The 27,263-nt window shown below is 40.3% G+C and overlaps 8 protein-coding genes across 8 annotated transcripts; 5 read left to right on the top strand and 3 right to left on the bottom strand.

Moving 5' to 3' along the window:
- Positions 1-85: 85 nt before the first annotated feature.
- On the top strand, positions 86-1,724 carry LOC129583579 (3-beta-hydroxysteroid-Delta(8),Delta(7)-isomerase-like). The gene is made up of 3 exons (XM_055475432.1): positions 86-593; positions 840-876; positions 1,048-1,724. The coding sequence occupies exons 1-3, from the start codon at positions 290-292 to the stop codon at positions 1,430-1,432; spliced, it is 726 nt and encodes a 241-aa protein (XP_055331407.1). The 5' UTR covers positions 86-289; the 3' UTR covers positions 1,433-1,724.
- On the bottom strand, positions 1,674-4,353 carry LOC129583577 (uncharacterized). The gene is made up of 8 exons (XM_055475430.1): positions 4,114-4,353; positions 3,475-4,053; positions 3,275-3,373; positions 3,078-3,186; positions 2,620-2,806; positions 2,412-2,550; positions 2,021-2,150; positions 1,674-1,958 (listed from the first exon to the last, which is right to left on the bottom strand). The coding sequence occupies exons 2-8, from the start codon at positions 3,838-3,840 to the stop codon at positions 1,873-1,875; spliced, it is 1,116 nt and encodes a 371-aa protein (XP_055331405.1). The 5' UTR covers positions 3,841-4,053; positions 4,114-4,353; the 3' UTR covers positions 1,674-1,872.
- Positions 4,354-4,499: 146 nt separating this feature from the next.
- On the top strand, positions 4,500-6,393 carry LOC129583578 (SKI8 subunit of superkiller complex protein-like). Its single transcript, XM_055475431.1, has 4 exons — positions 4,500-4,701; positions 4,913-5,110; positions 5,425-5,758; positions 5,917-6,393. Exons 1-4 carry the CDS (start codon positions 4,500-4,502, stop codon positions 6,200-6,202), a joined length of 1,020 nt encoding a protein of 339 aa, XP_055331406.1. The 3' UTR covers positions 6,203-6,393.
- Positions 6,279-9,559, bottom strand: LOC129583576 (uncharacterized). Its single transcript, XM_055475429.1, has 8 exons — positions 9,106-9,559; positions 8,985-9,037; positions 8,501-8,848; positions 8,059-8,301; positions 7,764-7,989; positions 7,528-7,686; positions 7,336-7,449; positions 6,279-6,859 (listed from the first exon to the last, which is right to left on the bottom strand). Exons 1-8 carry the CDS (start codon positions 9,241-9,243, stop codon positions 6,602-6,604), a joined length of 1,539 nt encoding a protein of 512 aa, XP_055331404.1. The 5' UTR covers positions 9,244-9,559; the 3' UTR covers positions 6,279-6,601.
- Positions 9,560-9,754: 195 nt separating this feature from the next.
- LOC129583797 (DDB1- and CUL4-associated factor 13-like) lies at positions 9,755-13,507 on the top strand. Its single transcript, XM_055475764.1, has 9 exons — positions 9,755-10,480; positions 10,550-10,749; positions 10,815-10,997; positions 11,277-11,432; positions 11,508-11,585; positions 11,683-11,833; positions 12,008-12,104; positions 12,189-12,324; positions 12,888-13,507. The coding sequence occupies exons 1-9, from the start codon at positions 10,411-10,413 to the stop codon at positions 13,137-13,139; spliced, it is 1,323 nt and encodes a 440-aa protein (XP_055331739.1). The 5' UTR covers positions 9,755-10,410; the 3' UTR covers positions 13,140-13,507.
- Positions 13,508-13,701: 194 nt separating this feature from the next.
- On the top strand, positions 13,702-22,708 carry LOC129583796 (sodium bicarbonate cotransporter 3-like). The gene is made up of 19 exons (XM_055475763.1): positions 13,702-14,421; positions 14,494-14,631; positions 16,164-16,320; positions 16,405-16,449; positions 16,543-16,639; positions 17,027-17,416; positions 17,774-18,019; positions 18,226-18,336; positions 18,616-18,651; positions 18,708-18,799; positions 18,947-19,121; positions 19,255-19,323; positions 19,674-19,738; positions 19,864-20,320; positions 20,595-21,122; positions 21,202-21,270; positions 21,496-21,672; positions 21,731-22,056; positions 22,326-22,708. Exons 1-19 carry the CDS (start codon positions 14,304-14,306, stop codon positions 22,534-22,536), a joined length of 3,507 nt encoding a protein of 1,168 aa, XP_055331738.1. The 5' UTR covers positions 13,702-14,303; the 3' UTR covers positions 22,537-22,708.
- A 374-nt stretch (positions 22,709-23,082) lies between these two features.
- On the top strand, positions 23,083-25,492 carry LOC129583687 (solute carrier family 35 member B1-like). Its single transcript, XM_055475609.1, has 7 exons — positions 23,083-23,629; positions 23,766-23,860; positions 23,923-24,050; positions 24,299-24,487; positions 24,549-24,675; positions 24,829-24,935; positions 25,070-25,492. Exons 1-7 carry the CDS (start codon positions 23,130-23,132, stop codon positions 25,265-25,267), a joined length of 1,344 nt encoding a protein of 447 aa, XP_055331584.1. The 5' UTR covers positions 23,083-23,129; the 3' UTR covers positions 25,268-25,492.
- Positions 25,493-25,663: 171 nt separating this feature from the next.
- LOC129583695 (uncharacterized) lies at positions 25,664-27,238 on the bottom strand. The gene is made up of 5 exons (XM_055475622.1): positions 26,846-27,238; positions 26,522-26,691; positions 26,354-26,387; positions 26,124-26,231; positions 25,664-25,982 (listed from the first exon to the last, which is right to left on the bottom strand). Exons 1-5 carry the CDS (start codon positions 27,079-27,081, stop codon positions 25,886-25,888), a joined length of 645 nt encoding a protein of 214 aa, XP_055331597.1. The 5' UTR covers positions 27,082-27,238; the 3' UTR covers positions 25,664-25,885.
- Positions 27,239-27,263: the final 25 nt, after the last annotated feature.

Raw genomic sequence — 27,263 nt, 5'->3', positions numbered from 1 at the left:
TTTTCTCGTCATTTCGATGCACGATAGTATACGATGGATGGCAGTAGTTGCGGTGGTCTGCTAGCTTTTTAGTGTTTCACACGTTTTGCAGGTTATTTTCGATTACGTTAGATCGAGCGCCATGCAATGATAGTCGCCGTGATCGGCAACATAGCATTGTCGGCAACATTATTTCTAGGTCTATCACTGTTTATACAGTACGTATGAAAAAGTGCATCAAATTAAGTGTTATATGATAAGACCACTCGGGTATTAAGCGTGACGTTTGAGTTAAAGTTGCAAAACGAAAATGCTTCCCGTCAGTTCCAATTTTTCCCTGCATCCTTACATTCCATCCACATTACATCTGCCTCATTTTACGGACAACACTTTTGGCGTCGAAGTTTTGTTAGGGCTTTTTGCTGGAGTTACGACAATCATACTATACTCTGTGTGGAACTTGGTTGGAAGATGGAGATCTGACTTTTCGGCTCTTGAAAAAGCTAAAATCTGTTGGTTTAGCGTTTCCGGTCTGATTCACTTGGTCATAGAAGGATACTTTGCTAGTTTTCATGGCACACTGGCCGGAAGTGACCACATACTTGCGCAGATCTGTAAGTACTTGCTGTAAAATCCAAATTTTCTAAGTCTGACCGTACTAATCTAGACTGGCCGGACTGGAAATTACAACCGCAGTAACCACCAACCACATTATTATCCACAAATACAATAATATTACCGAATTTTGTAATAGTGACACTGCTTAAATTAATTATCCATGCCTCAGTGAAAGAAAATTTAAAGCAGCGATAGAAAGAGAAAGAAGATGCAATTGACCAGATGATGCGTTGCATTTTTAGGGAAAGAATATGCAAAAGGCGACAGCCGGTATATCAGGTAAGAGAGAATAAAGAATGGATGGATATACTGGGAGACCATGTCTGTACAGTTTTGTACAAAACCGACTTTTATCGTATAATAAATTAATAATACACAACATATGCAAAATTTGTGAACGTACTTTACTTTAGATATCAGTTTACATAATGCGTTTCGTAATCGTTCTAGTTCGGATGCATTTACGGTCGTAATGGAAACTTTCACCGCCGCCGTCGATGGTCCCTTGTGTTTGTGGACGGTGTATGCCTACATCCGCAATAAACCTTATGTTCATGTCCTCCAGATTCTTGTATCAACTGCGCAGTTTTATGGCGACATATTGTACATGCTAACGGAATGGTTTGACGGATTTATGCACGGCCCACCCTTCCATCCGCTCTATTTCTACGGCTATTTTGTCACCATGAACTCGTTCTGGTTAATCATACCAATGCTGTTAATTATGGAATCCAGCTGGAAAATTACACAGGCATTTATTGTTTCTAACAGGCACGCTGTCATTAATGGCAATACCAAAAAACCGGCATACAGGCAAACCGATAAGATCAAATAATAGAAACGAAGAACGGATTAATACGCCTTACTTGTAACTTTTGTAACTCGTTGGCAGTTGCACTGCTCGCAATACTTGTATTAAGGTCAAAATTTAGGAAAATTAAAAGCTTTTTCTTGCAAGATGACCAATGACCTGCAAAACTGCGTTCCCATTTCTATTTAAAGACAACATTGCTAAATTAAGTAATTCTCTTGTGTTTAGCGTACCTCTTGTCTATATATGTAATATAACAGAGCTTCATTCGTGCTATGGTTGAAGTTTATTGTGGCTCTTATCGAGATAAAAAATTTTCCAGAGGTCAACCGATAAAAGCTTTAAACTTGTCAGAACACATGTTTTCGGACATATTATATTAGCTCACAATATTTACAGGAATGATCCATCACAAACTAAAAACCAAGCGTAACAAAATGTCTGAGATTTGCGTTAATTAAGAATTATTTAGCACCCGCTCCAACTGCCAGCACTTCCGTTTCATTCCCTGGCATCCATCCGAAATCAAACAACTCGTTGGTAAAAAGCACTATCGAGAATACGTCAAAAGCGTTAGCATTCACTTTTCCGGCGTTAAAAATTAATGCTTACAGAAATCTCCTGGCTGTAAGATAGTCTCCAGTTCGTGGCATATGTTTTCACAAGGCGACCGTGGTATTAAACGAATTTTTGATGAGCCAACAAACTGGCTCAAGAAAAATACCGGTGTGGAGATTTCAACCTACAAAAGACAAAGCGTCGACTAACATAAGAATGAATATTTAAAGGCGGAAAAATGAAATTGCCCAAAAACGAGCAGCAAAGGCTAATCATTTCCACCTGCACGTCTACATATATAGTAAGTAAACAAAACGCCGTTAAAAATTTAAAGACAGTACAGTACAGTTAACTCAAATAATCACGCGAAAAATAATTACCAAATAATTAAATAATCAGATAATTACTCATTATTACTGGCAGGAAAATGTAGTGAAATACCCACATGCTTAGCAGTCAACGCTGTAAAATTGCGCGCAGCAAAAAACCATATAGAATCATCCACTTCGAGCATAAGCGGTAATTCTACAGGACGCGGTACCACAGCACGGGCTTCTCGGACATTATGATGTCTGCAAAGTTCCCTTTAAAAAGTAATCATTCATAAATGATTAAAATACCTCAATCACAATGCTCTCGAACAGGGTGCTCACCAAAAGGCAAACCACGGAAGGTCCATGTCCGTCCTCAACACTTTACGCAATACGGCGTCGAAGTTAAAGGCGGTTTTGGTTTTCAAATTGCTCCGCAATTTGCATGGCACAAGTGTTTTGTCCTGACGATGATGGTCCAAAACTGCTTTAACGGTCAGGTCAAGTGGTCCACTCTTTAAATCGGCTCCTACAATCCAAGATAAAAAAACAAAATCGAAACGGCAATAAAGCCACCGAACAATTCGACCCCTCATCTTGTAACACCAAAAGTGAGCGCCGATTGCAATTTTTAGAGGTACACTCCTCTCTCTTTCCATAAGGCTAGATAGAGCATGTTTTGCAGTAGCTGCTCTGTACAACAAAATTTTAGTTAATGGAACTTACAAACAGAATTTCGAAGCCGTACGCGCTAAACAGATCAGTCTGCCAAATACAACGAAAGACTGACTTATATTCACCATTTCGAATTACAAGTGGAAGATCTTCGACCAAGAAATCTTCTCCAATTTGGAAGGCTGAGATTCTTCCCTTTTCTCTTTCAGGCAGTTTGTTCAAATCTTCACAGATCTAACATAAAACAACCGCAGATTTTCCTGAGCACTTTCTGGAAGCGACTTCTGACCATATATAATCTCATCAAAAACCACACACTGACCACGCAATGGGCATTCGATACGGGTTCATTATCCATCGAGTAATTTTCCAATACACAAGGTGGATCATGCAGGTTAGACCAATCCCACAAAGGTTGCATCTAAATTTCAAATGCAAATAAAAAACTGAGCCCATCATTTCCGTTAGCATTAACCAGGTTCACTGCGAACAGTACTATACCCGACTTGAGGAAAGTTGTACCTTAATTAAAAATATCCTGAATATCGCACCACCAAACTGAGTATAGAGAAGCATCCAGAAACATCCGAAAGATAGAACCAGACATAAAAATATAAAAGCAATAATTCGCCGATGATATAATCTTTTTTGGTGTGAATAATAAGATTTTAGATTCGCCAGCGAAGTTCTTCCATAATCGCTCACGCTCCCGTTAAGGGTGGAAATACATTCCCCGCACACGGCGGTAAGCTGTTTGATGCTTCTCTCCCGGTCCCCATCACTGCTGACAGACGCATCATGGACAGGACCCCGTTCCTTAGTGCTTTGCGAGCCAACATTTGAGTCGGAGCACACACTAGCTTTGCCGTTCTTTAACCGTCGCGACATGATAAAATTTCAAATCTCTGCGATCACCTCATCACCGTAGATGAATTGCAGATAGCGTGTCAAGAAGGTTTGGGCCTGCTGACTCAGTTGACTGCTGAGCTTTTCTTCACACACCGTAAACTAAGAAGCATCGCAGCCATTGCTTGTACACATTGGTTGTACCGTTGTACACATCCACAAGCTGCAATATGATCGCTATAGTTCCACAGGGCTCTGCAAGTAAGGAGAATTAACGTGGTTCCATGAAACGGAAAGACGGCGCATACAGCTCACCACTGAAGTCCTTGAACCGCTGAAAACAGTCCAACACCAACCAACACAAGTCCAACAAGTTACAGGTCCACTTATAACTTTTTAATTATCTCCAGCCAAGATGCAATCAGAAACAAAGTTAACCAACTCATTAAAAGCAACCGTATTCGAACTAATTCAAAGCAAACTGAAAACAAAAAAACGCAACTGAACTAAAGACGAAGATGCGTCAGCTTTTGGCTTTTGCGAAAGAAAATTGATGCACCGACTGAATCAGCTGTTTGCTTCCAAAATCCAAACAACCATCAGAGCGTAGCGCGCCGAGTTGACAGCACCGTGCTAACCGCGCTAAGCATCTGTTTATTATATTTTTATATGCTATACACGCTACTCCACGGTCCAACGAAATGACGGCCAAATGTTTTTTTCAAAGCCCGAGTTTTGTTGTCGGACCGTCCTTATCCAGTTTGTTGGATGGAGTACCAGCAGTCTTGAACAGGCAAAAAATGGCTTATTCCGTGTTGAGCACTTATAAAAAAGCACACGATGATGAAATTTGGGCATGTAAATGGGCTTCTACTGGAGCGAGTTCGGACCTTATAATCACAGGTACCTTAGAAAGTTTACTTTTCCGTTAAAAAGCGTCTTACTTTTAATAAGCATCACATACAAGTACTGTACATACTGAGTACTAAAACAAAATTCATAACAAAACAAAATGACAGCCGTTCCGTAATGAATCAACATAAACGACTTGAAAACTAACGTGTAGCATCTGCTCATGCTTCATAGAATCAACTTGTTCTTTGCTTATTTTTAGGTTCGCTGGATACCTCAATTCGGTTGTGGCGCTGCACGGAGAATCAGCTGGAAGAAGCCAAGAAATTAACAGGACATCGGATGGGTATTCTGCGTTTGGATGTTAATTCCGATAATCAGATGTTAGCCAGCTCCGCGCTGGACACTTCGATTAGATTGTGGGATTTGCACACTGGAGAGTTTTTGCGCACGATCGAATGTAAGTACTTACTTTAACTTACCTGTATTGTTACGGACTCTAACTCCAAGCAAACTGTTCCATTGTTATTATGTGGAATATTTGATTACATATTACATAGATTATTACATATAATAACATATTACATATTATCTTTAGTCGTAAGTTCGTAACCGACTCTTCGGAATAAGAATCGTGTCTCGGTATTTTTGTATTTTTGATTCGCGCTACAAGGTTTTCTTTATTTATGGTGAATATCCTTCGGCAGAAAATGTTATGTATGTCGTAACTCATAAGTTTTACTTCAAAAGATGTTGTTCTTTTCCGCGATCTAGGTGGCAAAATGGAATGCTGGGGATTGGCGTTTCGGCCACAGTCGTCACTCATTGGTACAGCCGCTCATCAAGGAAAAATTCGGCTGTTCGACGTTAATTCGGGCAAGGAAACGGACGTGTTGCAGACCAAAGAGAAGTTTATATTCAGCATCCACTTCAGTCCTAATGGGAAATACGCTGCGGCTGGCAGCAGTGAAGGGATGTTATACATCTTTGATCTCCAGGCTAATCGGCTGCTCCACGCTGTCGAAGCGCACGGCAGGCCAATTCGTGCAGTTATGTTCAGTCCCGACTCCAAATTGCTGATTACCGCCAGCGAAGATGGGTCTATCAGGTAATCAAATGCGCTGTTTTTAAATGCGATATTTGTGAAGTTTTAGTGTTTCCATTAAATGAACAATCCAAAAAATGCTTCGATGTGTGGATCAGTGGATGCCAGTCATGACATTTGAAGATAACCTTGCCTAATATATTGATATTAATCCTTTTTAGAACTTTCAATCCAAGCGAAGGGCCCGTTATTGCAACAATAACTGGTCACAGTTCCTGGGTGACTTCAGTCGATTTTGCCGCCGACAATATGCGAATCGCATCCTCCTCGATAGACTGTACCGTTCGCGTGTGGCGGCCAAATCGCGAGAATATCCAAGTATTCGATAAAGTGCACGAGAAAATGGTGTGGGACGTTGGTTTTGACCCATCGGCGAGTCGGCTCGTTTCCGTTTCTGCTGATTCAAATATTGTACTGTACAAAGCCCCGAAAGATATGGTAAAATGAACATGTTTGTTTCTATACGGTTTGTCTCAATTTTGTTCTTGTTTGATCACTGATAGATTAAATCATTCAAGAAATGCAAGTGGCGAGGCCCTTTATTTGTATATTTCAACTTTTGATAACCGCGAAACCAGCCAAATGCCCATCAGGCATTTTGATGTTCCAAACATACAACAAGGCTACGAAAGATAATTCCTTATAAAAAAGAAAGGAACTTTCAATGATTCCTACAAAATTATAGTGCTTTCTAATACTAGCTGAGCGAATTTGGCTGGTTAACCATAACAATGATCGTTATATGATGGATGCTGTTCATAGCAGTTTTTTCATAAGCAATGCTCGTCAAAAAAATTCATTTTCAAGGATTTAAGGAAAAGTAAAAAAATTCATATTTACAAATCTTCACGAAGGCGTGCTAGACAAATGTTTTGCTGGCTCTTTCGATAAATCCAGTTTACCGCCACATTTCGGGCAAACACGTTGTGATTTCACGCATTCGAAACAATCCACGCGATGATCACACGTTAATAGTGCTTTAACTTTCGGCTTCTTGCAAAACTGGCATGCCGGAGGAGAAACGGCGATATTTGCCGGGGGATTGCTGTCGCTCGTGTTGGCACGTGAGCGCTGAGTTTGTGGTTGATTCCGTTTACATTCAACCTGGTTAAAGAAATCGACTAAAAACCCGACTAAGCTTTTTGTCTTCCGCTTATCCAAATGTGCTTTACATGAACTGCTGGAAAGCCAATAAATTTTAAACATGCTTAACCGAAAACAAATTTTCACCACAATTCAATTCAGAACACGCTCATAAAAGTTGAACTTTCAAGGACGTCGAAGAACATTAAACTGCAATGTGAACTTGAAAACGTTTTTTTGATTACATAACAATCCGCACTTCTTGTGCTCCGCCTGCACTGCACGCCCGATAGAATGAAGCAATACAAACGTTTCGACATTTACGAGTATACCGTTCCCTAGGGGCATTCATTTATAACTTCCTTTATCCGACAATATTAATATCGTGCCATACGTCACCAGTGAATGAAACGATGATCGATACAATCATTTACATGTATAAAACATCAAGCACGGTATAGCGAATGTTTGTAATCATGGTCGCACTTATGACTTACCAGCTTTCCCCCGATGTTGATGCTATGCACACCAACAATTTTCGATGCATCTGATTCAGTGGCAAAGCTGACGAAAGCAAAGGTTCCATTCGGATTGACTTGGATTTTTTTAACCTACATAAAAACAAGTAAAGTATACGTACCGAATTATTTAAAATGTACCATAGGAAGTCTGCAACTATGAATTCCTACTTTTCCAAAAACAGTGATCGCTTTTTCGATGTCTTCATCCGTTGCAGTAGCTGGGATACCACCAACAAACACCTGAAATTCAGTATTATTGACGAAATGGCTACTACGGGAAACCAGCCCTTGTGTAGTTGTTGTATTCGCCAAATCACTGGTTTTCGGCTGCAAAAAATAAGGTTATGTACATAACAGTCGTTATCAGTGATCAGCACAACGATCGCGCGAGTTTATCAACTAACCTCAAACGGCTTGGACTCAATCTGGCATCCATCTACGTGATGGTACTTCTTTTTTAAAGCCATTAATGCAGAAGAAGCGTCTTCAAATTCCACAATTCCCGCGGTTTTTGAGGCACCATTGGGGTAACGAAAAATTTTAGTCTTTGCCACTTTGCCAAATTGGGAAAAATATTTCTCCAATACTGACTCATCCATTTTATAATTCAAAGGAAAAACATAAATGATCCTGCGATAAAAGGGCAACACATTGTCACTAATCTAAATGCAGGTTGTCGTGACCAACAGTTTATCTCACTTTGCCAAATGTGGTTTCTGAAGATTCATATACAGAGGAGTTTCAGCAATTACTGGTCCACTCTTCGCTACTGTCGGTGGAGACGAGGCATCACTACTTTTCCGAATCTGCGCCGCTGTATCTGGCAATGTCACCGCGGGCAACTGTGCTACGGCAGCGAAAGATGGTTTTGGACTTGATGAAAAGGCAGAAAACATATCCAGAGGAGTGGACGAGCTAGTCGACCAAGCAGAAGTCGATGGCCTGCAAGCAAGCTCATAAAACTGGATGCTCCAAACACCTTTGAAATCTTTCTGCAGTGTATTACCTTTTCAGCTAACTACGTAATTCACAACGGGTGCTTGTACACAAAAAAGGGAATATAATGTCACAATTCGATCACGTAAAGCAACTCTTCCACATATATCGGAAAAGGCAAATGTTTGTTGTGCAAACGACTTACCAATAACTAGCAGTCTGATTAGTTCCATTGACTGGCGCGCCAAAATTAAGAGAACTTGTGCTTTCCGAAAGCGAATACATGGAGCTAGTGGGTTCAAGGACATCATGATTCTCCGTTAAAATATCCGAAATAGTGTTTAAAGGATCGTAGAAGTCGTCGTTCCCTAAGGACGCAGATGAATAAGCGCCAGACCCCATCAAACCATCTCCACTTGCAAACTGGAACGGAGACCCATTCGATGAACGTTCGCTGGATGAATTGGATGTCAGAAGTGTCCCGCTTCCATTTATATCTGATATAGACTTTATGGAGGCCTTCCTAACAGCACTTTGATCCCATTGTTGGCCCCTGTTAGGGGAAAAAGTATTGATGAAGTAGGTAAAGGTTCGTGTCATGAAAAATAGATTAGTGTCACAGCCAGCCTGCGTCACCGCAGCATTTACCAATAATGCAACAACGATCGGGTTAAAGGTACGATACTTACGATTCAAATAACAAAGAATTCTCACAGTTATCCAACACAGCCCTCATTCGCCTCTATATAAATCACAAAAGCCCGGTCATTTAGAGACGAAATTTGACAATTGTTCGCTGCGAACGCATACCAGATTGTTCTTAAGAGTTTCCACATCGTCCAGGCTGTTAGCAGCTTGGGAGGCTTTTTGAAAATTACTTTCCCATTTCTCTTTGTGCCACAACAACTCTTTCACATGAATATCAAACTGATTCATCGAAGAAACCATTCTGACAAGTAAAATGTAACAAACAATCTGCTACAACTTCTTGAGCTCATACGATCACTGCTCATACCCAAACACCAAGGAAATAGAGGGAAAATCCACACTTGATGTGGTTTCTTGTTCAAGTAACAAACTCACATGGAAACGGAACATTTACTGGCTTAACTATAAAAACGCAAAACAAACTAGCAGTTTCATTTACTGTTTTGCTCATTGGAAAATGAAAAGTTTTCGATCAATAATTTCAAACAACAACGCTCGAAAAGTACGTGTGTTGCGAGCGAAAAGTACGCTCGAAAAGTACGCTCGAAAAGTACCAACTACATACAGTAAGTACTGAATATGGAGCTACAAGTTACAAACATGCTTTTATTCACTGAAAAAAGCAAAAGTGCGATATTTTAGAGCGGCTCCGCAACGGTCCGGGCCAAGTCATGTGACGATAATAAAGGGCTGGAGTCAGATCGAACACTTCTTGTGCTTTCGCCGAAGAAATACTTACTACTACGTAGGCGATTTAAAAATTTCCTATTTAATTGATTGCTCTTCTTGCAAAGACCAGCACAGGAAATTATTTTAAGAATTTGTCATAATTGAAATTAAAACTATCTGCCGCCTTTAATTCCTCATTTTAAACGGCCAGCAGACAGCAGATGAAATTTTTTACAAAATGAATTATTTCGAGCGGCATTTCTGATGATCGAAGAGGTCCGGCGAGATGGTTGTATCGAAATTCAAAAACTTCGACGAGCTCGCCACCGCCACCCGAACGTGTTTGGCACCATGCTTAAATCAAACAGCATTTCCGGTTTCGCTTCCCATTTTTTGAAGTTCCCAAGTTCATGGCTGTCTAATGATTCTAATCTACTGTTAATTAAGGGTTCTTCCCAAGGTGAAACGTATGTGTCTTTTTTATAGTGTGTGTTGAATACTGCCAGTTTCTATTCTTCTGTTAAACCTTAATGATTAACAAGTAAAGCCTGTACAGGTCCACTGGCATTTTTAGTGCATTTGAGATTTTAATTTGTGATCTATAAAATTGCTTCACTGCTGCAGACCACCTTCTGTTTTTAATCAGTAAATGATGGTTTTTTTGATTTTGTGATTCTGTCATTCAACAATTTTTCTGCATGATTGCTCGAAGAACTGAAGCATCTAATTGATCCAGTCATGAAGGTAAAAATTCTCAGTAGGAATCCAGACCAGTATTTGCCGGAAACAAAACGGGATATTCCAAAAGGTAACTGCAAATCACTCGAAACTTCTGAACTTTCTTTTGCTGATGGTGGTTTTCCTGTTGATTATTAAGTTTCCCGTAATTATGATCCTTCCCAACATCCATTCGAAGCGGCCAGAGAATACGTTCGTGCTGTGAATTCAGCCAAGTTAGAGCGACTGTTTGCAAAACCATTTATCGGATCGTTGGACGGACATCGTGACGGTGTCCAGTGCCTTATTTGTCATCCTCAGAGCTTGTCGACCCTTGTTAGTGGAGCGTACGATGGAGAAGTAGGTTCAAAGAGCGAGAAGCCCTTGGCGGCGTTCCAGTATTTTTTTGATTATTTGTTGATTAGATCCGTGTGTGGAATTTGGCGGACCGGCGGTGTCTGCGAAGTGTCCAGGCGCATCGCGGCATTGTGCGGGGTCTGTGTTTTAGCAGCGACGGCAAATTCGTGTTTTCGGTGGGAGATGACCAGAATATTAAACAGTGGGATTTGGTGGATCTGGCTGAGCCCGTTGGGACGCTCATGAGCAAGGTACTGAAAGACTTTTGGAGTTAGAAACTTTTGGATGGCTGTTTTCTTCGCTAAGTGAAGTACTTATTCATTCTCCTTTGTTTTTTTTTATTATGACATTTATTGCTGCTGAAAGGAATGTACCAAAAAGTATGTAGTAATCTAAAAAAAATGCTGAGCACGGATGATTTGGGTAGTATTTTTTCTTAATAAAATTTCTCGTGTCCGGAGATTTTTATTTGTTGACATTCAGTTTTGCCTTCGGATAAGATATATTGTTTGAAATTTTATTTTTTGCAGACAAATCTTTTGTCGATTGACCATCATTACAGCGACTCCAAATATGCAACTTGTGGTGAAGCTGTGGAAATTTGGGATGAAGCGCGCTCTCACCCTATCCGCTCGTACTCATGGGGAGCGGATTCTGTTCATGCTGCGAAATTTAATTGCATTGAGGTTCGTATTGCGATATCGTTGGTTGAAGAATTGATATTCTTATAACGCGCGTGACCGTTATTGATGGCGTTGTAGACCAATATTATCGCCAGTTGTTCTGCGGATCGAAGCATAGTGCTGCATGATATTCGGCAGGCAAATCCGTTGCGCAAGGTAAGTTAAAGTAGTGTCTTTTTAGTTGTTATTACATATTTTTTGATTATATTCGTTGTTACATGAAAACCGTATGGATAGAAATTGTTCTGGCCAGGTTACGCTCGCTATGAAAACCAACACGCTTTGCTGGAATCCCATGGAAGCATATATCTTTACCGCAGCCAACGAAGACTACAACTGTTATTCTTTTGATATGAGAAACCTCTCGACTCCCACTATGGTTTATTCCGACCATGTTTCAGCAGGTGAGATGGCTTAATTTTTTTAGCCAAGGTGACCGTTGTGGGGTTGAAATGAGCAGCAATTAGCAATTTTTTAACTAACTGTATCTGTGATATGGTTTTGTTCACCGAAGACGCGTTATTGGGTTGCAATTCGTATGAGATTCAGCTGTCATTCTGCACCGTTTTCTTTGGCAGTACTGGATCTGGATTATTCCCCAACCGGAAAAGAGTTCGTGACAGCCAGTTACGATAAGACCATACGTATTTTTCCCGTCGAAAAAGGCCATAGTCGGTAAGAAATTGTTTTGTCACGATATAATGGAAAATTGGGTGTTTGGTGTCATTTATGGTCTGATGACGTCAACTCTAACCACAGGGAGATCTATCACACTAAGAGAATGCAGCGTGTCACTAGCATCCGATATAGTCGCGATAATCGTTTCATTATTTCGGGATCGGATGAAATGAATATCCGTCTATGGAAATCTCACGCTTCGGAGAAACTTGGTTACGTAAGTCCTGACATTTCTTTGCGTAGCAATTTGAAATTATCTATAAATGTACAGGCAGCTATTGCTTTACCTGAAAGATGAGATTATTATTTTAGTTATTGTGAGTGTTTCAGATTTTCGTTCTAATTATTGATTTGTTCATACTGTACCGATGCTCTTATTAGCTTATGCTAGCGCTGTTGGGAATATGAAATTATGCGGACTGCATTAATGTATTCAGTAGTTCTGGATGAGCCTCGCTGGTGGTTAGGACTGGGTCTATAACTCTGTACACGCGTATCGTTGATATAATTAAATTCGAATTTTTTCTCAATGCGGTTTGATTATCTGGCTAGTATTCGGGCGTAGAAATCCTTTTTACACACATATCAAAGTAAATATCCCATAGTTGCTGCAGGTCAATATCGGGTTTTTGTGTACAGTATTAAATTTAGAACTCGCGCCCTATTTAATCCATAGTTATTGTCAGAAATGTATACACTGGGTGTGCAGAATTTATTCAGATAAATTGACGCGATAGCACTGTACATGCCATGAGAATGATTGGTTGTCGGCTGTTGTAGCTGGCTCCCAGAGAAACCGCTGCATTTCGCTACAGTGAGAAGCTAAAGGAGAAATACGGTCATCATCCGCAAGTCAAACGCATTTTACGTCACCGCCACTTACCCAAGCACGTCTACAATGCCAAGAAACAGAACCAGGAGAGTCGGTTCAGTAAGAAACGGAAGGAAGCCAACCGGCGAGCGCACAGTAAACCTGGAGCTGTGCCATATGTTCCTGAGCGGAAGAAGGCTGTCATTAACGAACAGGAATAATTGTTCAGAATTTCCGTCTTTTGCGCACTTGGTCTTTGATTTTGATGATAGCGTGCGAGCTGTCGGTTTCAGAGGTACTGTGTTTAGGATGTTGGGGAGCAGTAATTATAAAGAAAGAAACATGTACGGGTGTATGACACTAGACAGTAGCCGGTATACATGACCTTTTATACTTAGGGTGTTGAAAACTTGGCAGCACTGATATTCATCCGTACTATGTTTTGCGAAAGAAAACATTTCAGGTATTCCGAGATTATACTGTTTGGGAAACGTAATTTCAGTGTGCGATTTGGCGGATTTGTTGCTTTCGTATTAAATAATGTTGGCTTACGGTTTAATTTTTTATTTTAAAACTGTTTTAATCTGGTAGCGTAGTGTGTAGCCTACTGTGTTGGTAGTCCTTTAGTCGTAAAATTGTTAAGAAAAGCCTTACAAAAGATTGGGAGGACACGCGATAATCGCCACGCAGACGCTGTAATATAGTGCTGTACGCTGCATTTGTTTTCTACCATCCGATGACTCTCCAAGCGCAGAGTGCAACATTTTGTAATTCTAAAGATCTGAATAGCGTAGCCGAAGAAGCTGGCCGGGATTATCGATTGCGTGAACGACAATAAACAAGCAAAGCAAGCCCATCGATCGGCGAAATAGACAGATGGTCATAGAGTAGGCAGTACGTACGGTACAATGCAACGTAGAGCCGCTCGGCCCGTTCCCCGCACATATCTTTGCCGGTACGTACTCGAATGCGTTCGTCACAGTATTTTACAGCGACTACAGTACTACGCTGTGGCGGCTACCATATTGACGCTTTTGAGAAAAAGACAAGAATGATTACTTACCAGTTCGGTGATCTGGCGTTATTAGACTAGTCTGGCTTCGTAAGTTTTGATATGCATTTTACTAGCTTCGTACTTCGAAATGTTTTTTCAAAGAAACCTACGACGGAATGAATTGTTCATTATACAGCACATACTTGCCGCTGCAGCATAACCAGTCATTAATTTGCGTCCCACTGGTGTCAAAGTAACTCGCCGTTCGACTGCATCTGCATCAGAGTATCCGAAATGCAACACTTGCTCAGGAAAATCCGTTGTGACTACGTTTAGTTATTGCTTTTTCATCCAAAAATTTTATGCCAAAACTTGGACACACGATAGCATAATGAAGGTGCGGGATTCTGTGGAGATCAACATGGAAACGGCCAACGTCGCCAGTACGGTTTCCGGCTCTGGCAGTCGGAAGGCTGCAACATCGTCGGCACCGCATAATCCATCATCCCGTAATGTTTTCCTGTGTACCTTGTTGTTGCAGTGTGTTGCACAATATTTTTACACTGTCGCCCTGTATTTAGGGATACCGACTGATGCCGCCAATGCTGCGCATGGTGCAAGTTATTATTCATCAGCGGTGGGCGATATTCAACATATTAGTCGCCGTCAGCGAGGAGGATCGAGGAAGGGATTACATTCGGCGGATGAAACCGCGGCGTGTAAGCTCCTTAGCTAATCATAACCCGTGTGTGTGTCTGCTTATTTACGGTACCCGTCTGTAGGCCATATGATGCGTATGGATAAAATGTAACAAGCACCTAAATTTATTTTTTCGTCCAGTACTTAAAAACATTATTAGAGCGGATTTGACATTAATCCGTCAATGAACGTTTGTATTACATATAAAAGACTTTTAACGTTAGTTTGGCACTGTTTATAATTAGGTTGTCGAAATTCAGACATGCTGTTACGTACTGGTAATTGACTGGAAGTGGTGAAACCGAAACAAAATTTAAACATCGGAAAAACTTTTTCCTGTACGACACGCTAACACAGTAAAGCTGTTTTTTACTTTACATAAAATCGATTGATTGTTGATATCGGCTGTAAATTAACCGAACCTGATTTCTTATTTCCGATAATTGATTCAGTGAATAATGTTTTACTTAACGTTCGCAACTGTTTCTGCTTGGTCATAAGTAGTTTTTGGTTAATCTTGTACTGACGGTGAACTGTGACTTCGTGATTCAATGTGAAAAAATGTTTGTGCAGAAAATTTACCAGAACCAGTCGGAAGCCAGCGAAAATACTTTTGGTTGATTTCTATTGTGTTCTTTTGCGCGATGATAAAGCATTTTCAAACTGTTTATAATTTGGATGAGTACTTCCTTTATGGGCATCGGTTCGGCAGGCATTCATTCAACTTTCTGAATGCTAATATTTTATGCCGGTTGAAGAGTTGACGTTGCAGACAAGTGTACACACGTGCGTGGTATTATTCATGTGTATTTTCTCTTGTCAGGGTATATTTTCCCTCCAACACACGGTGGAAAGTGTTATTTTAAGCACTGCTGACTGTTAATAAGTAGTTTATTATGCAATTAACGCTAACCATGGTAAGTAAGCGCTTACTGCCGTCGTGGGCTCTTGTGTATCGTTATTATATGTTTGTTCGATCATGATCAGATGCAGTATTCCGGCATAACGTCCTAAAAACGCTTGCTCTCACCGGGTACCATCAGTACTTGTACCAGATACCGACTGCAATTGGCTACCAAATTAACCTCCAAAATAAACAGTTATATAAACAGTTTTATATTTTTTTAGTTTACAGTTTTCCAAATGCCATGTTGATTTGCTTATGATCATTCAAATAAATCCTAAAAAATTAGTCGTTATTATAACATCATAATTCTGCAGTTTCTTTGTCGATAAATTTAAATCTGGCGATAGGTAAGGTTTAATTTTCTGCACGGCACTTCAGACAGTTTGAAATATCTTGGTTTATTGGCAGGTTTTTTAAATAAACAACTAGGTCGTCTCTGCTTGCTATTGTCTCTTGGGCTAGCTTTTTAAAATCGCCCACAATTTCACCTATTTTAAAGTGATAATTTCTTGCAAGCAAATTAGTAAGCTATATGGACTTTTACCACATGTGCTCCACATATGCAATAATGCTAAGATTGACCTTTTTATGTTATTGTTAGAGCCTTTTAACCAGATTGCAAATTACTGAATTGTTATATTATAGCACCGTCACAATTTGGCATCCAGTTCACATTGGGTGATGGAGATGAGATGGTGGAAGAAACGCCGCAGAACGGCACGAGCAGTCATCCCTTGTTTTGCGAAATGGAGGAATTACGTCCGGCCAAGGACGGGTCTTTGGAGTGGAAAGAAACCGCAAGGTTGGTTTTGATTATTAACGGATTATGTGCCTGATGAATATGATTGAAGCATATTATGCACGCACGTATTTGGCCTTTTCATAGGTGGATTAAATTCGAGGAAGACGTAGAGGAGGGCGGAAACAGATGGTAATGGGTTTTGTACTATATTTGGTGCTTTCTGTAATGACTAAGTGCCCTTGTGTTCTGTTACAAACCACCATCTGAAACCTTTCTTGTCAGGTCGAAGCCATTTGTCGCTACCGGTTCGCTTCATCATCTGCTGGAATTACGCTCGTTTATTTGTCAGAGTGCCATGTTACTCGAAGCCGACGTTGTGGTACGTTGTTGTCTTTAGATCAAACGCTTGTGACAACACAGTTCAAAATAATTTTTTAAATAAAATGATTTTACTGTATTCACTAAATTGCTTTTTTGTTTTTGGATTTTATCAGGAATATACGTTTTGCGGTTTTACCAAAAACGTGATTCTGTTTTTATGGCTATCTTTCTTAATACTTTGAAGCGTTAGTCATTTTTTTTTATACTAATCTCGTTTAACGCTATACTAATTTATACTAATCTCTATTCGTTTAACGCATTAGTCTCTAAAGTGCTCTTTGTTAAAAAGTATTGCATTTGCCTTTCAAATTTGAAATACTGCTACTCAGTTCTTTGGTTTACACTTTACTGGAAGACTTTTTTGGCATTATTAATTCGAATACAGGCATTGCCGGTGCTGTGTGACCTTATCATAAACGAGTGGATCCACAAAGGGATGCTGCAAGATTATCATCGCGATCAAGTGCGAGATGTACTTCTACGCCGGCACCGGCACCAGTTTGAAGGCTGCGGTGATTACAGGACGTCATACGCCATGCGACAATTGTCGGGCCTGAAAAGGAGCATTTCTCAGGGCATCTTTAGCATGACACACATGTCAGATGCCGCCGCAGGGGTGCCTCCTGCAACAGCGGGACCATTAGGTCGACCCGGTGATTTCAGTGAAAAATTCCCTAATAATCTCCGCCGTGATAATGTTCCTAACGTGATGTCCGCCGCGTCCATGATCAGCACAGATGGCTCCGACGGTGTACTTATCCGGAATGCCAGTCGGGTCAGTTTAATATATACGGCAGTATTTCATGCGCGGCTGACTTTGTAATTATGAAATAAATTTTTCATAAAGTTTTAGCGAACATCAGAACATCCATTAATTTTGCACAATTTTCGCAAAAACATAATTATCGCAGTTATGCATTTAGCCTGGGAGCCCTTATCTTGCACAGTTTAAGTTGCACATGCATGCCTTGTTCGTTTAAAATTGCCCACGAATTGTAAAGGTAAGTACTATTCAAGTCTAATAATTTGTATTTTTTTTATTATTTCAGTACCTTTTGAGCTGAAAATTTAAAAATAATTCCGAAAAGATGTATCGCGACAGGCTGAAAGAAAGATTAATTAATGTATTTAGGGTAATCTGCACTTCACAAGGAAGCTACCACCGAACACAGAGAGTTTCACGATTTTGGTGGGTGAAGTGGAATTTGTTCCTCGACCGATTTGTGGCTTCGTGCGGATACACAACGATATTTGCGTGGGAAATCTCAGTGAAGTTAATGTTCCTACACGATTTGTATTCTTGTTGCTGGGACCGCTCGGTTACGCTGCCAGATTTCATGAGATCGGACGGGCTATGGGTGCTCTTTGCTCTGATGAAGTTAGTATACATCACAGTGCAATACCAGTTCATACCGGCCTAAGCATTGAGATACCGGTAGTTATATAGATAGTACTTCAGAATATTATGTTTCAAATAATTGAATCCTGGTACGTTTGAATCAGACAAATTAATAAATTAAGCAGAACATGTACTCCCACAGATGGTTCTATGGTAGCCTGCTATGGATTTGTGCATGATTCCAGGTATTTCAACAGTGTCTCTATCGAGCAAAGAATAAGAAAGAAATTATTGATGGCCTTGATGAATTCCTCGGGGAAGTAACTGTATTGCCGCCTGGAGAATGGGATCCGCAGGTATCTGAACAATTAACGCTCGGTACTTACAGAGTAAAATGCATCCTTCACGTGCAGCCGTATTGGTCTCTACGATAAATGCACATTGCTTTTGTAAAAAAATAATTTGTGTGTGTTACTTATGATTTCGCCATATGAAAACATAACACAATTTCTGGAAGTTCGATGTACTCGTATATGCATTGTAACCCGGATAATGTAAATTTTACCACTACCTCAAATGTGGTTCGTTGCGACGTGGAAGAAGTTCCATAACGCTTCATTTTGCAAATTTTGCAGATTCGGATTGAGCCTCCCAAAAAGCTCCCATCTCAGGTACCGTTGTTTTGTTTAGTTGACCTTATGCTTGTTGGTCAGTCTGTCTTTTTCAGCCAAATCGAAAACGGTCTGCTGAAGGGTCACTTGCCGTATCGTCGCCTGTAGAAGAAAAGAAAGAGGAAGTTCAGGTCACTCGGACAGGAAGGTGAATATGATATAAAATTTTCTCGACATAAGCATGTACAATAATGCACAGTACGTATGGTACATAATGTACCATATTGTGCATTACATGCTGTAAGTAAGTACTTACTGTCAAGATTTAAATAATTGATGATAGCTTTTATTGCAGATTCTTTGGTGGATTAGTGGAAGATATTAAACGAAAATCGCGTTTTTATGCCAGTGATTTTCGCGATGGCATTGCTTTACAAAGCATCGCAGCCACAATATTTTTGTACTTCGCAACCCTTACGCCGGTTGTGGCCTTTGGAGCCGTGCTGGGAATGCGTACCGGAAATGATATGGTAAAGAACTGTTTTTTTAAATTCTTGTTATACGGTTTGTAGAGAGGTCGGTGATGAGGGATTGAGGATACTTCGTGTTATAATTAATGCCCTACTATCCTTAATGAAATTACCACTGCAATGATATTTTTAGGCTGCCATGGAAAGCTTATTATCCGCGGCTATTGTTGGTATACTTTGGGCGTTCTTTTCCGGACAACCGGTAAATTGATGGACTATATCCCACTATAATAATTTCTTCAGAAGCACATAGCTAGTGTACATTAGAGATGATTCCACGCATATAATACAACCAATATACAGATATGGTACACTTAAAGCAACCATATCTGTATATTGGTTGTATTATATGCGTGGAATCATCTGTAATGTACACTAGCTATGTGCTTCTGAAGAAACTGTTACAAACAACAAGTTTTTGATCGCCGTATTATGTTGTAACCAAATACACATTTTTTAGTGTTACATAATATGTTATAATGCTACATGTTATAATTGTTGTTGTTCATTTAAGTATTATCTTTGCTAATAATTTTGCTCGTATCGTTACAGTTGATCATTATGGGTAGTACCGGACCTGTGCTCATTTTCGAGACAATCGTCACTAAAACTTGCGCGTGAGTTAAGAAAAACATTTTTTTACGTGGGGCGGCCACCGTGGAATGGTTTATGGATATTTAGTTTATTATAGTATTGATGCTTTTTAGATTACAGTTCAATAAGCACGTTTTTCTTTTGTTAGGTCGTACGACTTGGACTACTTGGCTGTTCGATTTTGGATCGGAATGTGGACGGGACTGTTTCTTTTAATTATGGTGGCCACCGATGCCTCTTATTTGGTGCGCTACATAACTCGCTTTACCGAAGAGGGATTTGCCGCACTTATATCATTTATTTTCATCGTGGAATCCTTTGAGAATCTCATCGCCGTGCGGAAGACTAGGAATGTTTGTACGTATCCACTAGCGTGCCCGGCAGTGTACGAGGAATGTTGGTGCAATATGACGCAAGGATTAAGCAAAATCGGAGAGGATGGATTGGATAGGCGTAACTGCAAAGTTAATAACGGGACGTTAACTGGATCTGGATGCTCATATGTGCCCGATGTCCTTTTCCTGTCTGTGATATTATTTTTTGGAACGTTTGTACTGGCCAACAAGTTGAAGGCATTTCGAAGTGAACCATACTTTCCAACAAAGGTAGGATCAGTAGGATAACAGTGAGAGCATGTACCGATTGTTACTCAGTACTCAATCAGTCGTTTTCATTATAACGTTGCATTAATCTCCACTTTGGAAATACGCATAAAAGTGCCGATGTCAAGTAGCCGATAATATTATGATAATGCGGTGAAAAGCTAATGTGTTGAGAATGTAGTTATAGACTGTTGTACGCGGGATGCTAAGTACACCACAAGCGTAGACCATAATTCAGCAAATGGGAAGACTGTGGTTAGTATTATCTCTGGAATAGGTGCGACAAATTGTTAGTGACTTCAGCGTGACACTGGCCATTATCCTAATGTCCCTGGTGGATTTCATTTTGGGCTTGGACACCCCTAAATTAATTGTGCCATCCGGTTTGACGCCGACGAATCAGGAGCGTTCCTGGCTGGTGCATCCATTCGGGCGGAACCCCTACTGGACCAGTGTGGCGGCCATCATACCGGCGATTTTTGCTGTGATATTGATTTTTATGGATCAACAAATAACCGCCGTTATTGTCAATCGTCCGGAGAATAAGCTCAAAAAGGGATGTGGTTATCATTTGGATCTGTTGGTGTTGACGGTGTCGGTCGTTTTCTGTGCGGTTATGGGATTGCCGTGGATGGTAGCGGCCACAGTGTTGTCGATCAATCATGTCAGCAGTTTGAAGCAAGAGTCGGATGTCAAAGTGCCAGGAGAAGCTACACAGTTCGAAAGTGTCCGAGAGAATCGCTTAACAACACTTTGTATTTATCTCTTTATTGGCGCATCAGTATTCATGACCCCTTTATTATCGGTATTTCAGTAGAAATGCTAACGTTTTATTCTCAATGATACCTAATGGTATGATATAACGAACAATGTTGTTTCTTCAGAGGATCCCGATGCCAGTATTATACGGTGTCTTTCTGTTTATGGGCGTATCCGCGCTAGGTGGACTTCAGGTATAACTAATTGGGCTAACGTATTATGGTTTACATTTTTCTAGCAAGTGCTTTAAAATATAACATTTACAGTCTAATATATGTACGTAGATTTTCAACTCAAAAAATCGAAAGAGCCTTATTAGAAATAAACCAAACTCGATCTGAGGCTGAGATAAGCCCAAGGTTAAAAAATGCTTAAGTTCATATTGTAATGCAGTCATAAATTTTTGTACATGTGCGCAGTTTGTGGATCGTTTGGTACTGCTATTGATGCCGATGAAATATCAGCCCGACTACGCTTATCTTCGTCATGTGCCAATTAAGCGGATTCACTTGTTCACCTTTATTCAAACAGTCTGCTTGGCGCTTTTGTGGGTATTAAAGAGCTTCGACGAGTCTGCAATATTGTTTCCTTTAATGGTACGCCGCTTTTTGTTGTTGTTTTGTGTGCGGAATTTAATTGTAATCGGCGTTTTAGGTGTTGGCTCTTGTGGGAGTTCGGAAGCTGATGGATTTCGTGTTTCGTCAAAAGGAATTGGTATTGCTGGATGATATTATGCCGGAAATAACGCGAAGAAAGAAAGAAGACGCCCAGAAGGTGCTGGAGGAAGTCGAGCACAAACCCGGCCTAACGGAATCGGAATCAACTGGTCACGTGTCGGTACCTTTGCCTAATGGGCATATTATGAAGATTCCCGTGTCTATCCCGGAGGAGGCCAATGAACGCTCTCGTCCGACATCTCCGGCATCACCAGAAACCCCTGGTGGAAAAAGAGAAGAGAAAAGTCCCTCGCAATCAAAAAGGTATAGCATGTACTAATACGGCGATTCTTTAGTTATTTCCTGATAGTATCATGCATTTTCTGCCCGGTAGTGGTGCTTGTCAAAGATTCTGCAGTTTGGTAGTTCGGTGTAACATGAGTGTGCACACTGCGCAGTGTGATGTTTTAATTAGTGTCTTGGAGTACGTACGCTTAAACACTACTCGTATGTAGTAGCTAGCGCCGAGCGCTAATTTTAGTCCGGCTGCGATGGTACCGATCCGGTTTAATTAGGGTGTTTGTTATTTGAAGGTGGTCACGTTCCGATAAAAAGAAAGATCCACATGTTGAGCAAGCACTGTTAGGGACATCGAAAAAATCAATTTTCTCACGGGCCGCAAAGCATGTGCAGATTTCGGAAGAAAACGAAGAAGCTTCTCAGCATCCGGCATTTCCAGTGATTACTATTTGCCCGGCTACACCACGCGGTTCTCGCTCCTCGAATCTGGATAAAGAGGCTTAACGATGATTTTTTCTCTGTATCGATTTTGAAAAGGATCTGTATTAATTTTTGTGATTTTGATGAGTTTTTAATTTTTTGGTTGAGACTTAGCCAAGGTTATCGGCAATACGTTTACATTTTAAAGTGTTATCTTTTCGGTTTACAGAAGTACGAATAAACTGTCGAAAATTCATATTTCTGGGTTTTGAATATTTGGTAGTTGATTTACAGTGCATGTTGATTATTGCTGTACGTAATAATTCAGCTTAATGGTTAGGGCTCACCATCAGTTGTCGCTTTTGTTGATTGTTGAACAGATTGTGCAAAAGCAGTAGAAGTGCTCGTACTTACCTAGTGATGTAGAATATTGAATATTAATTTAGAACATCTAGAACACTCTCCTAACATTTTTTTGTACATTAGATTGTAGATTTTAATGTAGATTACATAGGGCATGAAATAAAAAGAGTTATCGATGTCAAGTTTAGTGACGCAGATTATAAATATAAGTACTTAGCAAACATGTGTCAAAAATGAATGGAACTCCGGAAAAGCCAAGATTCAAGTCAAAAGAACTGGCGCTTTTTTGTGCTGGGTGGTTTATAAACTGGCCAATGAGAACACTCTGTATTCGGTTCGTCTTCCCAAAGTGTTTTGAGTATTTAGATTTCGAATCACTGGGCACTCCCATGCAAGAAAAAAAAATTTCTTCACTTTTTGAAATTGAATCACTTTATCGTCTTTACGCAGTAAGATTGGAGTTTTGCATCATTTTTTGGCCGTATAATCTGTTGGCCGGAATTTGCAAAAATCTGACTGTGCGGACCGCGTTGGTCGAAAAGTGGAATTCATATTATCGTATCTTAATATTACCGTTTTACGAAAATCTGATGGATTCTGGTAGCCCTCTGGAATACCATGAATCAGGAAGAGGGGATGCGTCGATTACGAAATTTCAGACGCGCTCGTCGGTGGTCGGCAGAAAGTTAACGAATGGCGCTCCCATTCCCACCGTTTCACGGGCCCATTTTCGCGGAAGCTCATTCAAGTTGTTCGTCTGCGCTGTTGGAATCTTCGTTTCGTTCTTTGTCTACGGTTTTCTCCAGGAGCGCATGTACGTGTTACACGGAAGTGACGTTACCCTTGTGATCCGATTAAACGAGCAGTGCTCCTCATCATTCCATCATTGTAACAAATTTAGAAAGTTCTTTCATGAATTATTATAACGATAATTTATTTTTTTTGTGCAGCACACGTGGTGTGTATGGCGAGAATGATCACTTCCACTACACGCTAACACTGGTCTTCCTGCAGTGCATCGTCAATGCCATCTTTGCCAAATTCGGTAGCGTGTTGAGGTCTAAAATGCATTTCCTGGGGTTTTTATCGGTATTTAATCTGGGTTAGTGATGGATTTGAGCCGTGAGGCCCGCGACAGTACTCCCCGTTCCATGTATTGCTGTTGCTCGCTGTCCTATCTGGTCGCGATGTTGTCATCCAATTTGGCGCTGCAGTACGTCAGCTATCCCACGCAGGTGCGATCACATCAAAATTTTGGAAAACGTAGTCTGTTTCTTCGTCGCAGACTTCTGCATTCGTAGTATAACACCACATTTCGAACCCGATAAGTAAGAATGTAAGATCAAAATGATAAAATTTCCAGTCAGAAAAATTATATTAAGTAAAAAAATTAGTTATCTAGTTAGTAATGGCCAATGGGAGATTATGCTGTATGTAGTGCTTGTTGCTGTAAGGAGCATGAACACATTTTTAATTGGAACAGGTACTGGGTAAATCGTGCAAACCCATTCCGGTTATGGTGTTCGGTGCCCTTTTTGCGCAACGCCGGTATCCTCTTAGAAAGTACATGTTTGTCATGGCCATCGTCGTCGGTGTATGTTTGTTTTTCTACGAGAACGGGAAGAAAGATTCTCAAAAGCAGACGGAACTTGGTTTTGGTGAAGTTTTACTGGTACGATTTTCGGACACAGTAGTCGCGCACTTGATTTACCTATGAATACCTTATTTTATAGCTGCTGTCTTTGTTTATGGATGGAGTTACTGGTGCTGTGCAGGATCGAATGCAGTCGGTTTATGTGATGTGCCCGAATTCCATGATGATGTGGATGAATTTGTTCTCATCTTTAATAGTCCTGTTTGGTAAACAATAGCATAGATTGTGTCGGTGACCAAGTGCCGGGTTTTGTAGTAAAGAACGAATTCTCATTTTTCCCTAGAGCGCGGCATTGGTTATGTATCAGTATTGAATTTCCTATAAATCGTAATATTATATTCTTCTTATTTTTTTCCTAGCAATCTTATATACCGGTGAACTGGCGTTGGTTATGGCATTCATCATCGAGTATCCTTTCGTTATGGAGCATCTTTTAACCTTTACTATGTGCAGCGCTGTTGGTCAGGTAATTTGCCAGATTTTTTCTGGTTGATTGTTAAGCCGATTATAATATGTTTCATCTGGTGCGGTATCTTGATACTTTTAGGATAGAAACGACTTGTGCGTTGTCCTCTACTGTTTTGTTTTTCTGTCGTGTAGTATTTCATATTCCGGACAGTGGCACATTTCGGCTCGTTGCCTTGTTCTATCATCACTACAACGCGAAAATTTTTCACGATTCTGGCCTCTGTGATATTTTTCAACAATTCTATGTCGGGTTTGCAGTGGATGGCAACTTTGTTGGTTTTTGCTGGGCTCATTATGGACGTGAAATATGGTAAAGACAGCAGCCGTTGATGTGATCGATTTTGGCTCATTCTCATTGTTCGGCAACAGTATGCGTTTTGAATTGATTTTTATTAATTTTGCTACTTATGTCCTGTTCTTCACGATTATGTGACTGAAAATTTTGTGATTGTATTTAAGTGATTTTGATTGGATTGACTCTTTGTTGCAACTGCCGAGTATAATACGTATGATGTGCCTGCAGATTCATCTAAAGATTGATACATGTGTGGTGAACAAAACTACGACTTTTACTGCGATTTCGTCCCTGTTCATATTACACATCAGACTGGGTTGGGCTTCTACACCTACAGGAGTGGACAGAACGATTTTATATAGTTAGCGAAAAGTAAACAGTACTACTGACTACTACATATCAAGTTTTGATCTACTTCTATGCCCGTATTTTTTTATTAACAAGTCAAAGTCCCCGGCTAACCAAAATCCTATTCACCGTATTTTAGCACGGTTTGATTCAGTCAGTAGAAAATCGCATAACCGATGAATTTAAGGACAATTGTACAGTATGTCCAGAAGCGGTTTAATAATCGCTGTTATTCTAGGGCTAAAAAATCGAAAAGCGACGTTTTACGAGGTTTCCATTGCATGATATTTACTGTATCGGAGTACTTAAGAAAACATTCCATCTATAAAGGGAATTCCGCTAGTTTTGACTGGATGACAGTCTGCCTGTGAAACTTTGTACCATCGATATCGCAGCGACACCCTAAAACAGTTCAACAGCTGCTTGTAAATTGCTAGTTTATAAGGTACAGCCGTTCGATTGTCAGAAACGTTTTCAACAGTAGTACATAACAATCAACGACTGGTAATTCCAGATTTGTTTTCGCTGTAAATTGTAACTCACTTGATTTCGGGTTTATCTAGGCCTTTGGCCCACAGTTCTTCAGACCATCGAGCTGACTGCTTGGTTTCGGCCGGCATTCCATTAGGTCCGTTTCCGGTTATGTAGTAACTACAATCGTACAAAACTTAAAGGTCATGCGAAAATCAAACCGATCACCTAAATTACGATCATCCAGCTAGCGCTACTGTGAAACAGTTTGATCTTTGAATCTCATCTGCAAAAATATTTACCTGAAGTTGTCAATTTTATCGTCGTTAACGGTGTCTGAAAAATATGGAAGGCTCGTATGAGGAAAATTCGATAAATTCTATTTTTAGTCCGCGTTACAGAACGAAAATGCATAACAAGTCCATGCATTTTCATAGTACATTGTAATTACAGAGTATGCTCGACACTACCTTTATCGATAGCCCGCAATCGGACATGGGCTTTCCTGATGCCTTTACCACAATTATCCTTAACCAATACTTTATTGATATCTGGGGAGTTTACATTGGAGCCCTGGAACAGAGCCTCCCAGTTCCTGTACGGAGCGGAGTCTCCGCCGAAGTCATGATTGGGTTTCTCTCTGTGCATTAAAAATTATTTGTAACATTAAATGTAAATGCCACAGCCAGTTCATTTGAATCAATTCATTAGAACATCTTTAGGCGCACGAGTAATAACTGTAGAATTAGTACACTGAGATTAGTACCTCGAGAATACTGCATTCGCCTACTTACGTATCAATAATGCCGGTAAATTGTGTATCGCAGGTGTCCGTTATGTCACAGGGTAAACCGGTATGGGATATTCCTCGATTGTTTTCTAATCGCTTGATGTGTACTTCGATACGAAAGTATCCTTCGATTAAGGGGAGTGTAGCAGCATCTTGTGAATCTTGAAAGCGATCGATAATTCCAGACCGCGCGCAGTGGAAGGTCAGATAAATAACAAAGAAGAACAACGGGCCATACATGGTCTTGGTCTATGCAACAAGTCTTCCTTTGGAACAAATTTTACAGTTTCAGATAAAATGATCGTGCATTCAAAAGGAAAATTAATATCCGCAAGCACTGTAGCAAAAGATTTCGTATAACAATATGTCAGCTTGTGCCTTGTGGTGTCAAGTTTGTTCAACCATCATTTTAAATCTATCTG

Source organism: Paramacrobiotus metropolitanus, unplaced genomic scaffold, assembly GCF_019649055.1.
Source record: "Paramacrobiotus metropolitanus isolate TYO unplaced genomic scaffold, Prichtersi_v1.0 Parri_scaffold0000011, whole genome shotgun sequence".
Classification (NCBI taxonomy): Eukaryota; Metazoa; Tardigrada; class Eutardigrada; order Parachela; family Macrobiotidae; genus Paramacrobiotus; species Paramacrobiotus metropolitanus.
The sequence above is the reverse complement of the archived record's forward strand: the minus strand, read 5'-3'. Positions and strand labels throughout refer to the sequence as shown.

Excerpts from the sequence above, each read along its gene's own strand:
- LOC129583577 (XM_055475430.1), bottom strand. The coding sequence starts at position 3,840 with ATGTCGCGACGGTTAAAGAACGGCAAAGCTAGTGTGTGCTCCGACTCA. Across the intron at positions 3,187-3,274 it reads TATCGAATGCCCATTGCGTG|ATCTGTGAAGATTTGAACAA; the intron begins GTCAGTGTGTGG and ends GTTTTATGTTAG. Across the intron at positions 2,551-2,619 it reads CTTCCGTGGTTTGCCTTTTG|GGAACTTTGCAGACATCATA; the intron begins GTGAGCACCCTG and ends TACTTTTTAAAG.
- LOC129583687 (XM_055475609.1), top strand. The coding sequence starts at position 23,130 with ATGAGAACACTCTGTATTCGGTTCGTCTTCCCAAAGTGTTTTGAGTAT. Across the intron at positions 23,861-23,922 it reads TGCCATCTTTGCCAAATTCG|TGATGGATTTGAGCCGTGAG; the intron begins GTAGCGTGTTGA and ends AATCTGGGTTAG. Across the intron at positions 24,936-25,069 it reads TGTGCAGCGCTGTTGGTCAG|TATTTCATATTCCGGACAGT; the intron begins GTAATTTGCCAG and ends TCTGTCGTGTAG.
- LOC129583796 (XM_055475763.1), top strand. The coding sequence starts at position 14,304 with ATGAAGGTGCGGGATTCTGTGGAGATCAACATGGAAACGGCCAACGTC. Across the intron at positions 16,321-16,404 it reads GAGTGGAAAGAAACCGCAAG|GTGGATTAAATTCGAGGAAG; the intron begins GTTGGTTTTGAT and ends GCCTTTTCATAG. Across the intron at positions 18,337-18,615 it reads CTGGAGAATGGGATCCGCAG|ATTCGGATTGAGCCTCCCAA; the intron begins GTATCTGAACAA and ends CAAATTTTGCAG.
- LOC129583579 (XM_055475432.1), top strand. The coding sequence starts at position 290 with ATGCTTCCCGTCAGTTCCAATTTTTCCCTGCATCCTTACATTCCATCC. Across the intron at positions 594-839 it reads CCACATACTTGCGCAGATCT|GGAAAGAATATGCAAAAGGC; the intron begins GTAAGTACTTGC and ends TTGCATTTTTAG. Across the intron at positions 877-1,047 it reads GGCGACAGCCGGTATATCAG|TTCGGATGCATTTACGGTCG; the intron begins GTAAGAGAGAAT and ends TAATCGTTCTAG.
- LOC129583576 (XM_055475429.1), bottom strand. The coding sequence starts at position 9,243 with ATGGTTTCTTCGATGAATCAGTTTGATATTCATGTGAAAGAGTTGTTG. Across the intron at positions 9,038-9,105 it reads AAACTCTTAAGAACAATCTG|AGGCGAATGAGGGCTGTGTT; the intron begins GTATGCGTTCGC and ends TGATTTATATAG. Across the intron at positions 8,302-8,500 it reads AATCAGACTGCTAGTTATTG|GCCATCGACTTCTGCTTGGT; the intron begins GTAAGTCGTTTG and ends GCTTGCTTGCAG.
- LOC129583797 (XM_055475764.1), top strand. The coding sequence starts at position 10,411 with ATGAAGGTAAAAATTCTCAGTAGGAATCCAGACCAGTATTTGCCGGAA. Across the intron at positions 10,998-11,276 it reads TTGGGACGCTCATGAGCAAG|ACAAATCTTTTGTCGATTGA; the intron begins GTACTGAAAGAC and ends TATTTTTTGCAG. Across the intron at positions 11,586-11,682 it reads AGGCAAATCCGTTGCGCAAG|GTTACGCTCGCTATGAAAAC; the intron begins GTAAGTTAAAGT and ends TGTTCTGGCCAG.
- LOC129583578 (XM_055475431.1), top strand. The coding sequence starts at position 4,500 with ATGACGGCCAAATGTTTTTTTCAAAGCCCGAGTTTTGTTGTCGGACCG. Across the intron at positions 4,702-4,912 it reads TTCGGACCTTATAATCACAG|GTTCGCTGGATACCTCAATT; the intron begins GTACCTTAGAAA and ends GCTTATTTTTAG. Across the intron at positions 5,111-5,424 it reads GTTTTTGCGCACGATCGAAT|GTGGCAAAATGGAATGCTGG; the intron begins GTAAGTACTTAC and ends TCCGCGATCTAG.
- LOC129583695 (XM_055475622.1), bottom strand. The coding sequence starts at position 27,081 with ATGTATGGCCCGTTGTTCTTCTTTGTTATTTATCTGACCTTCCACTGC. Across the intron at positions 26,388-26,521 it reads ATTGCGGGCTATCGATAAAG|ACACCGTTAACGACGATAAA; the intron begins GTAGTGTCGAGC and ends CATATTTTTCAG. Across the intron at positions 25,983-26,123 it reads CTAGATAAACCCGAAATCAA|GGTGTCGCTGCGATATCGAT; the intron begins GTGAGTTACAAT and ends GAACTGTTTTAG.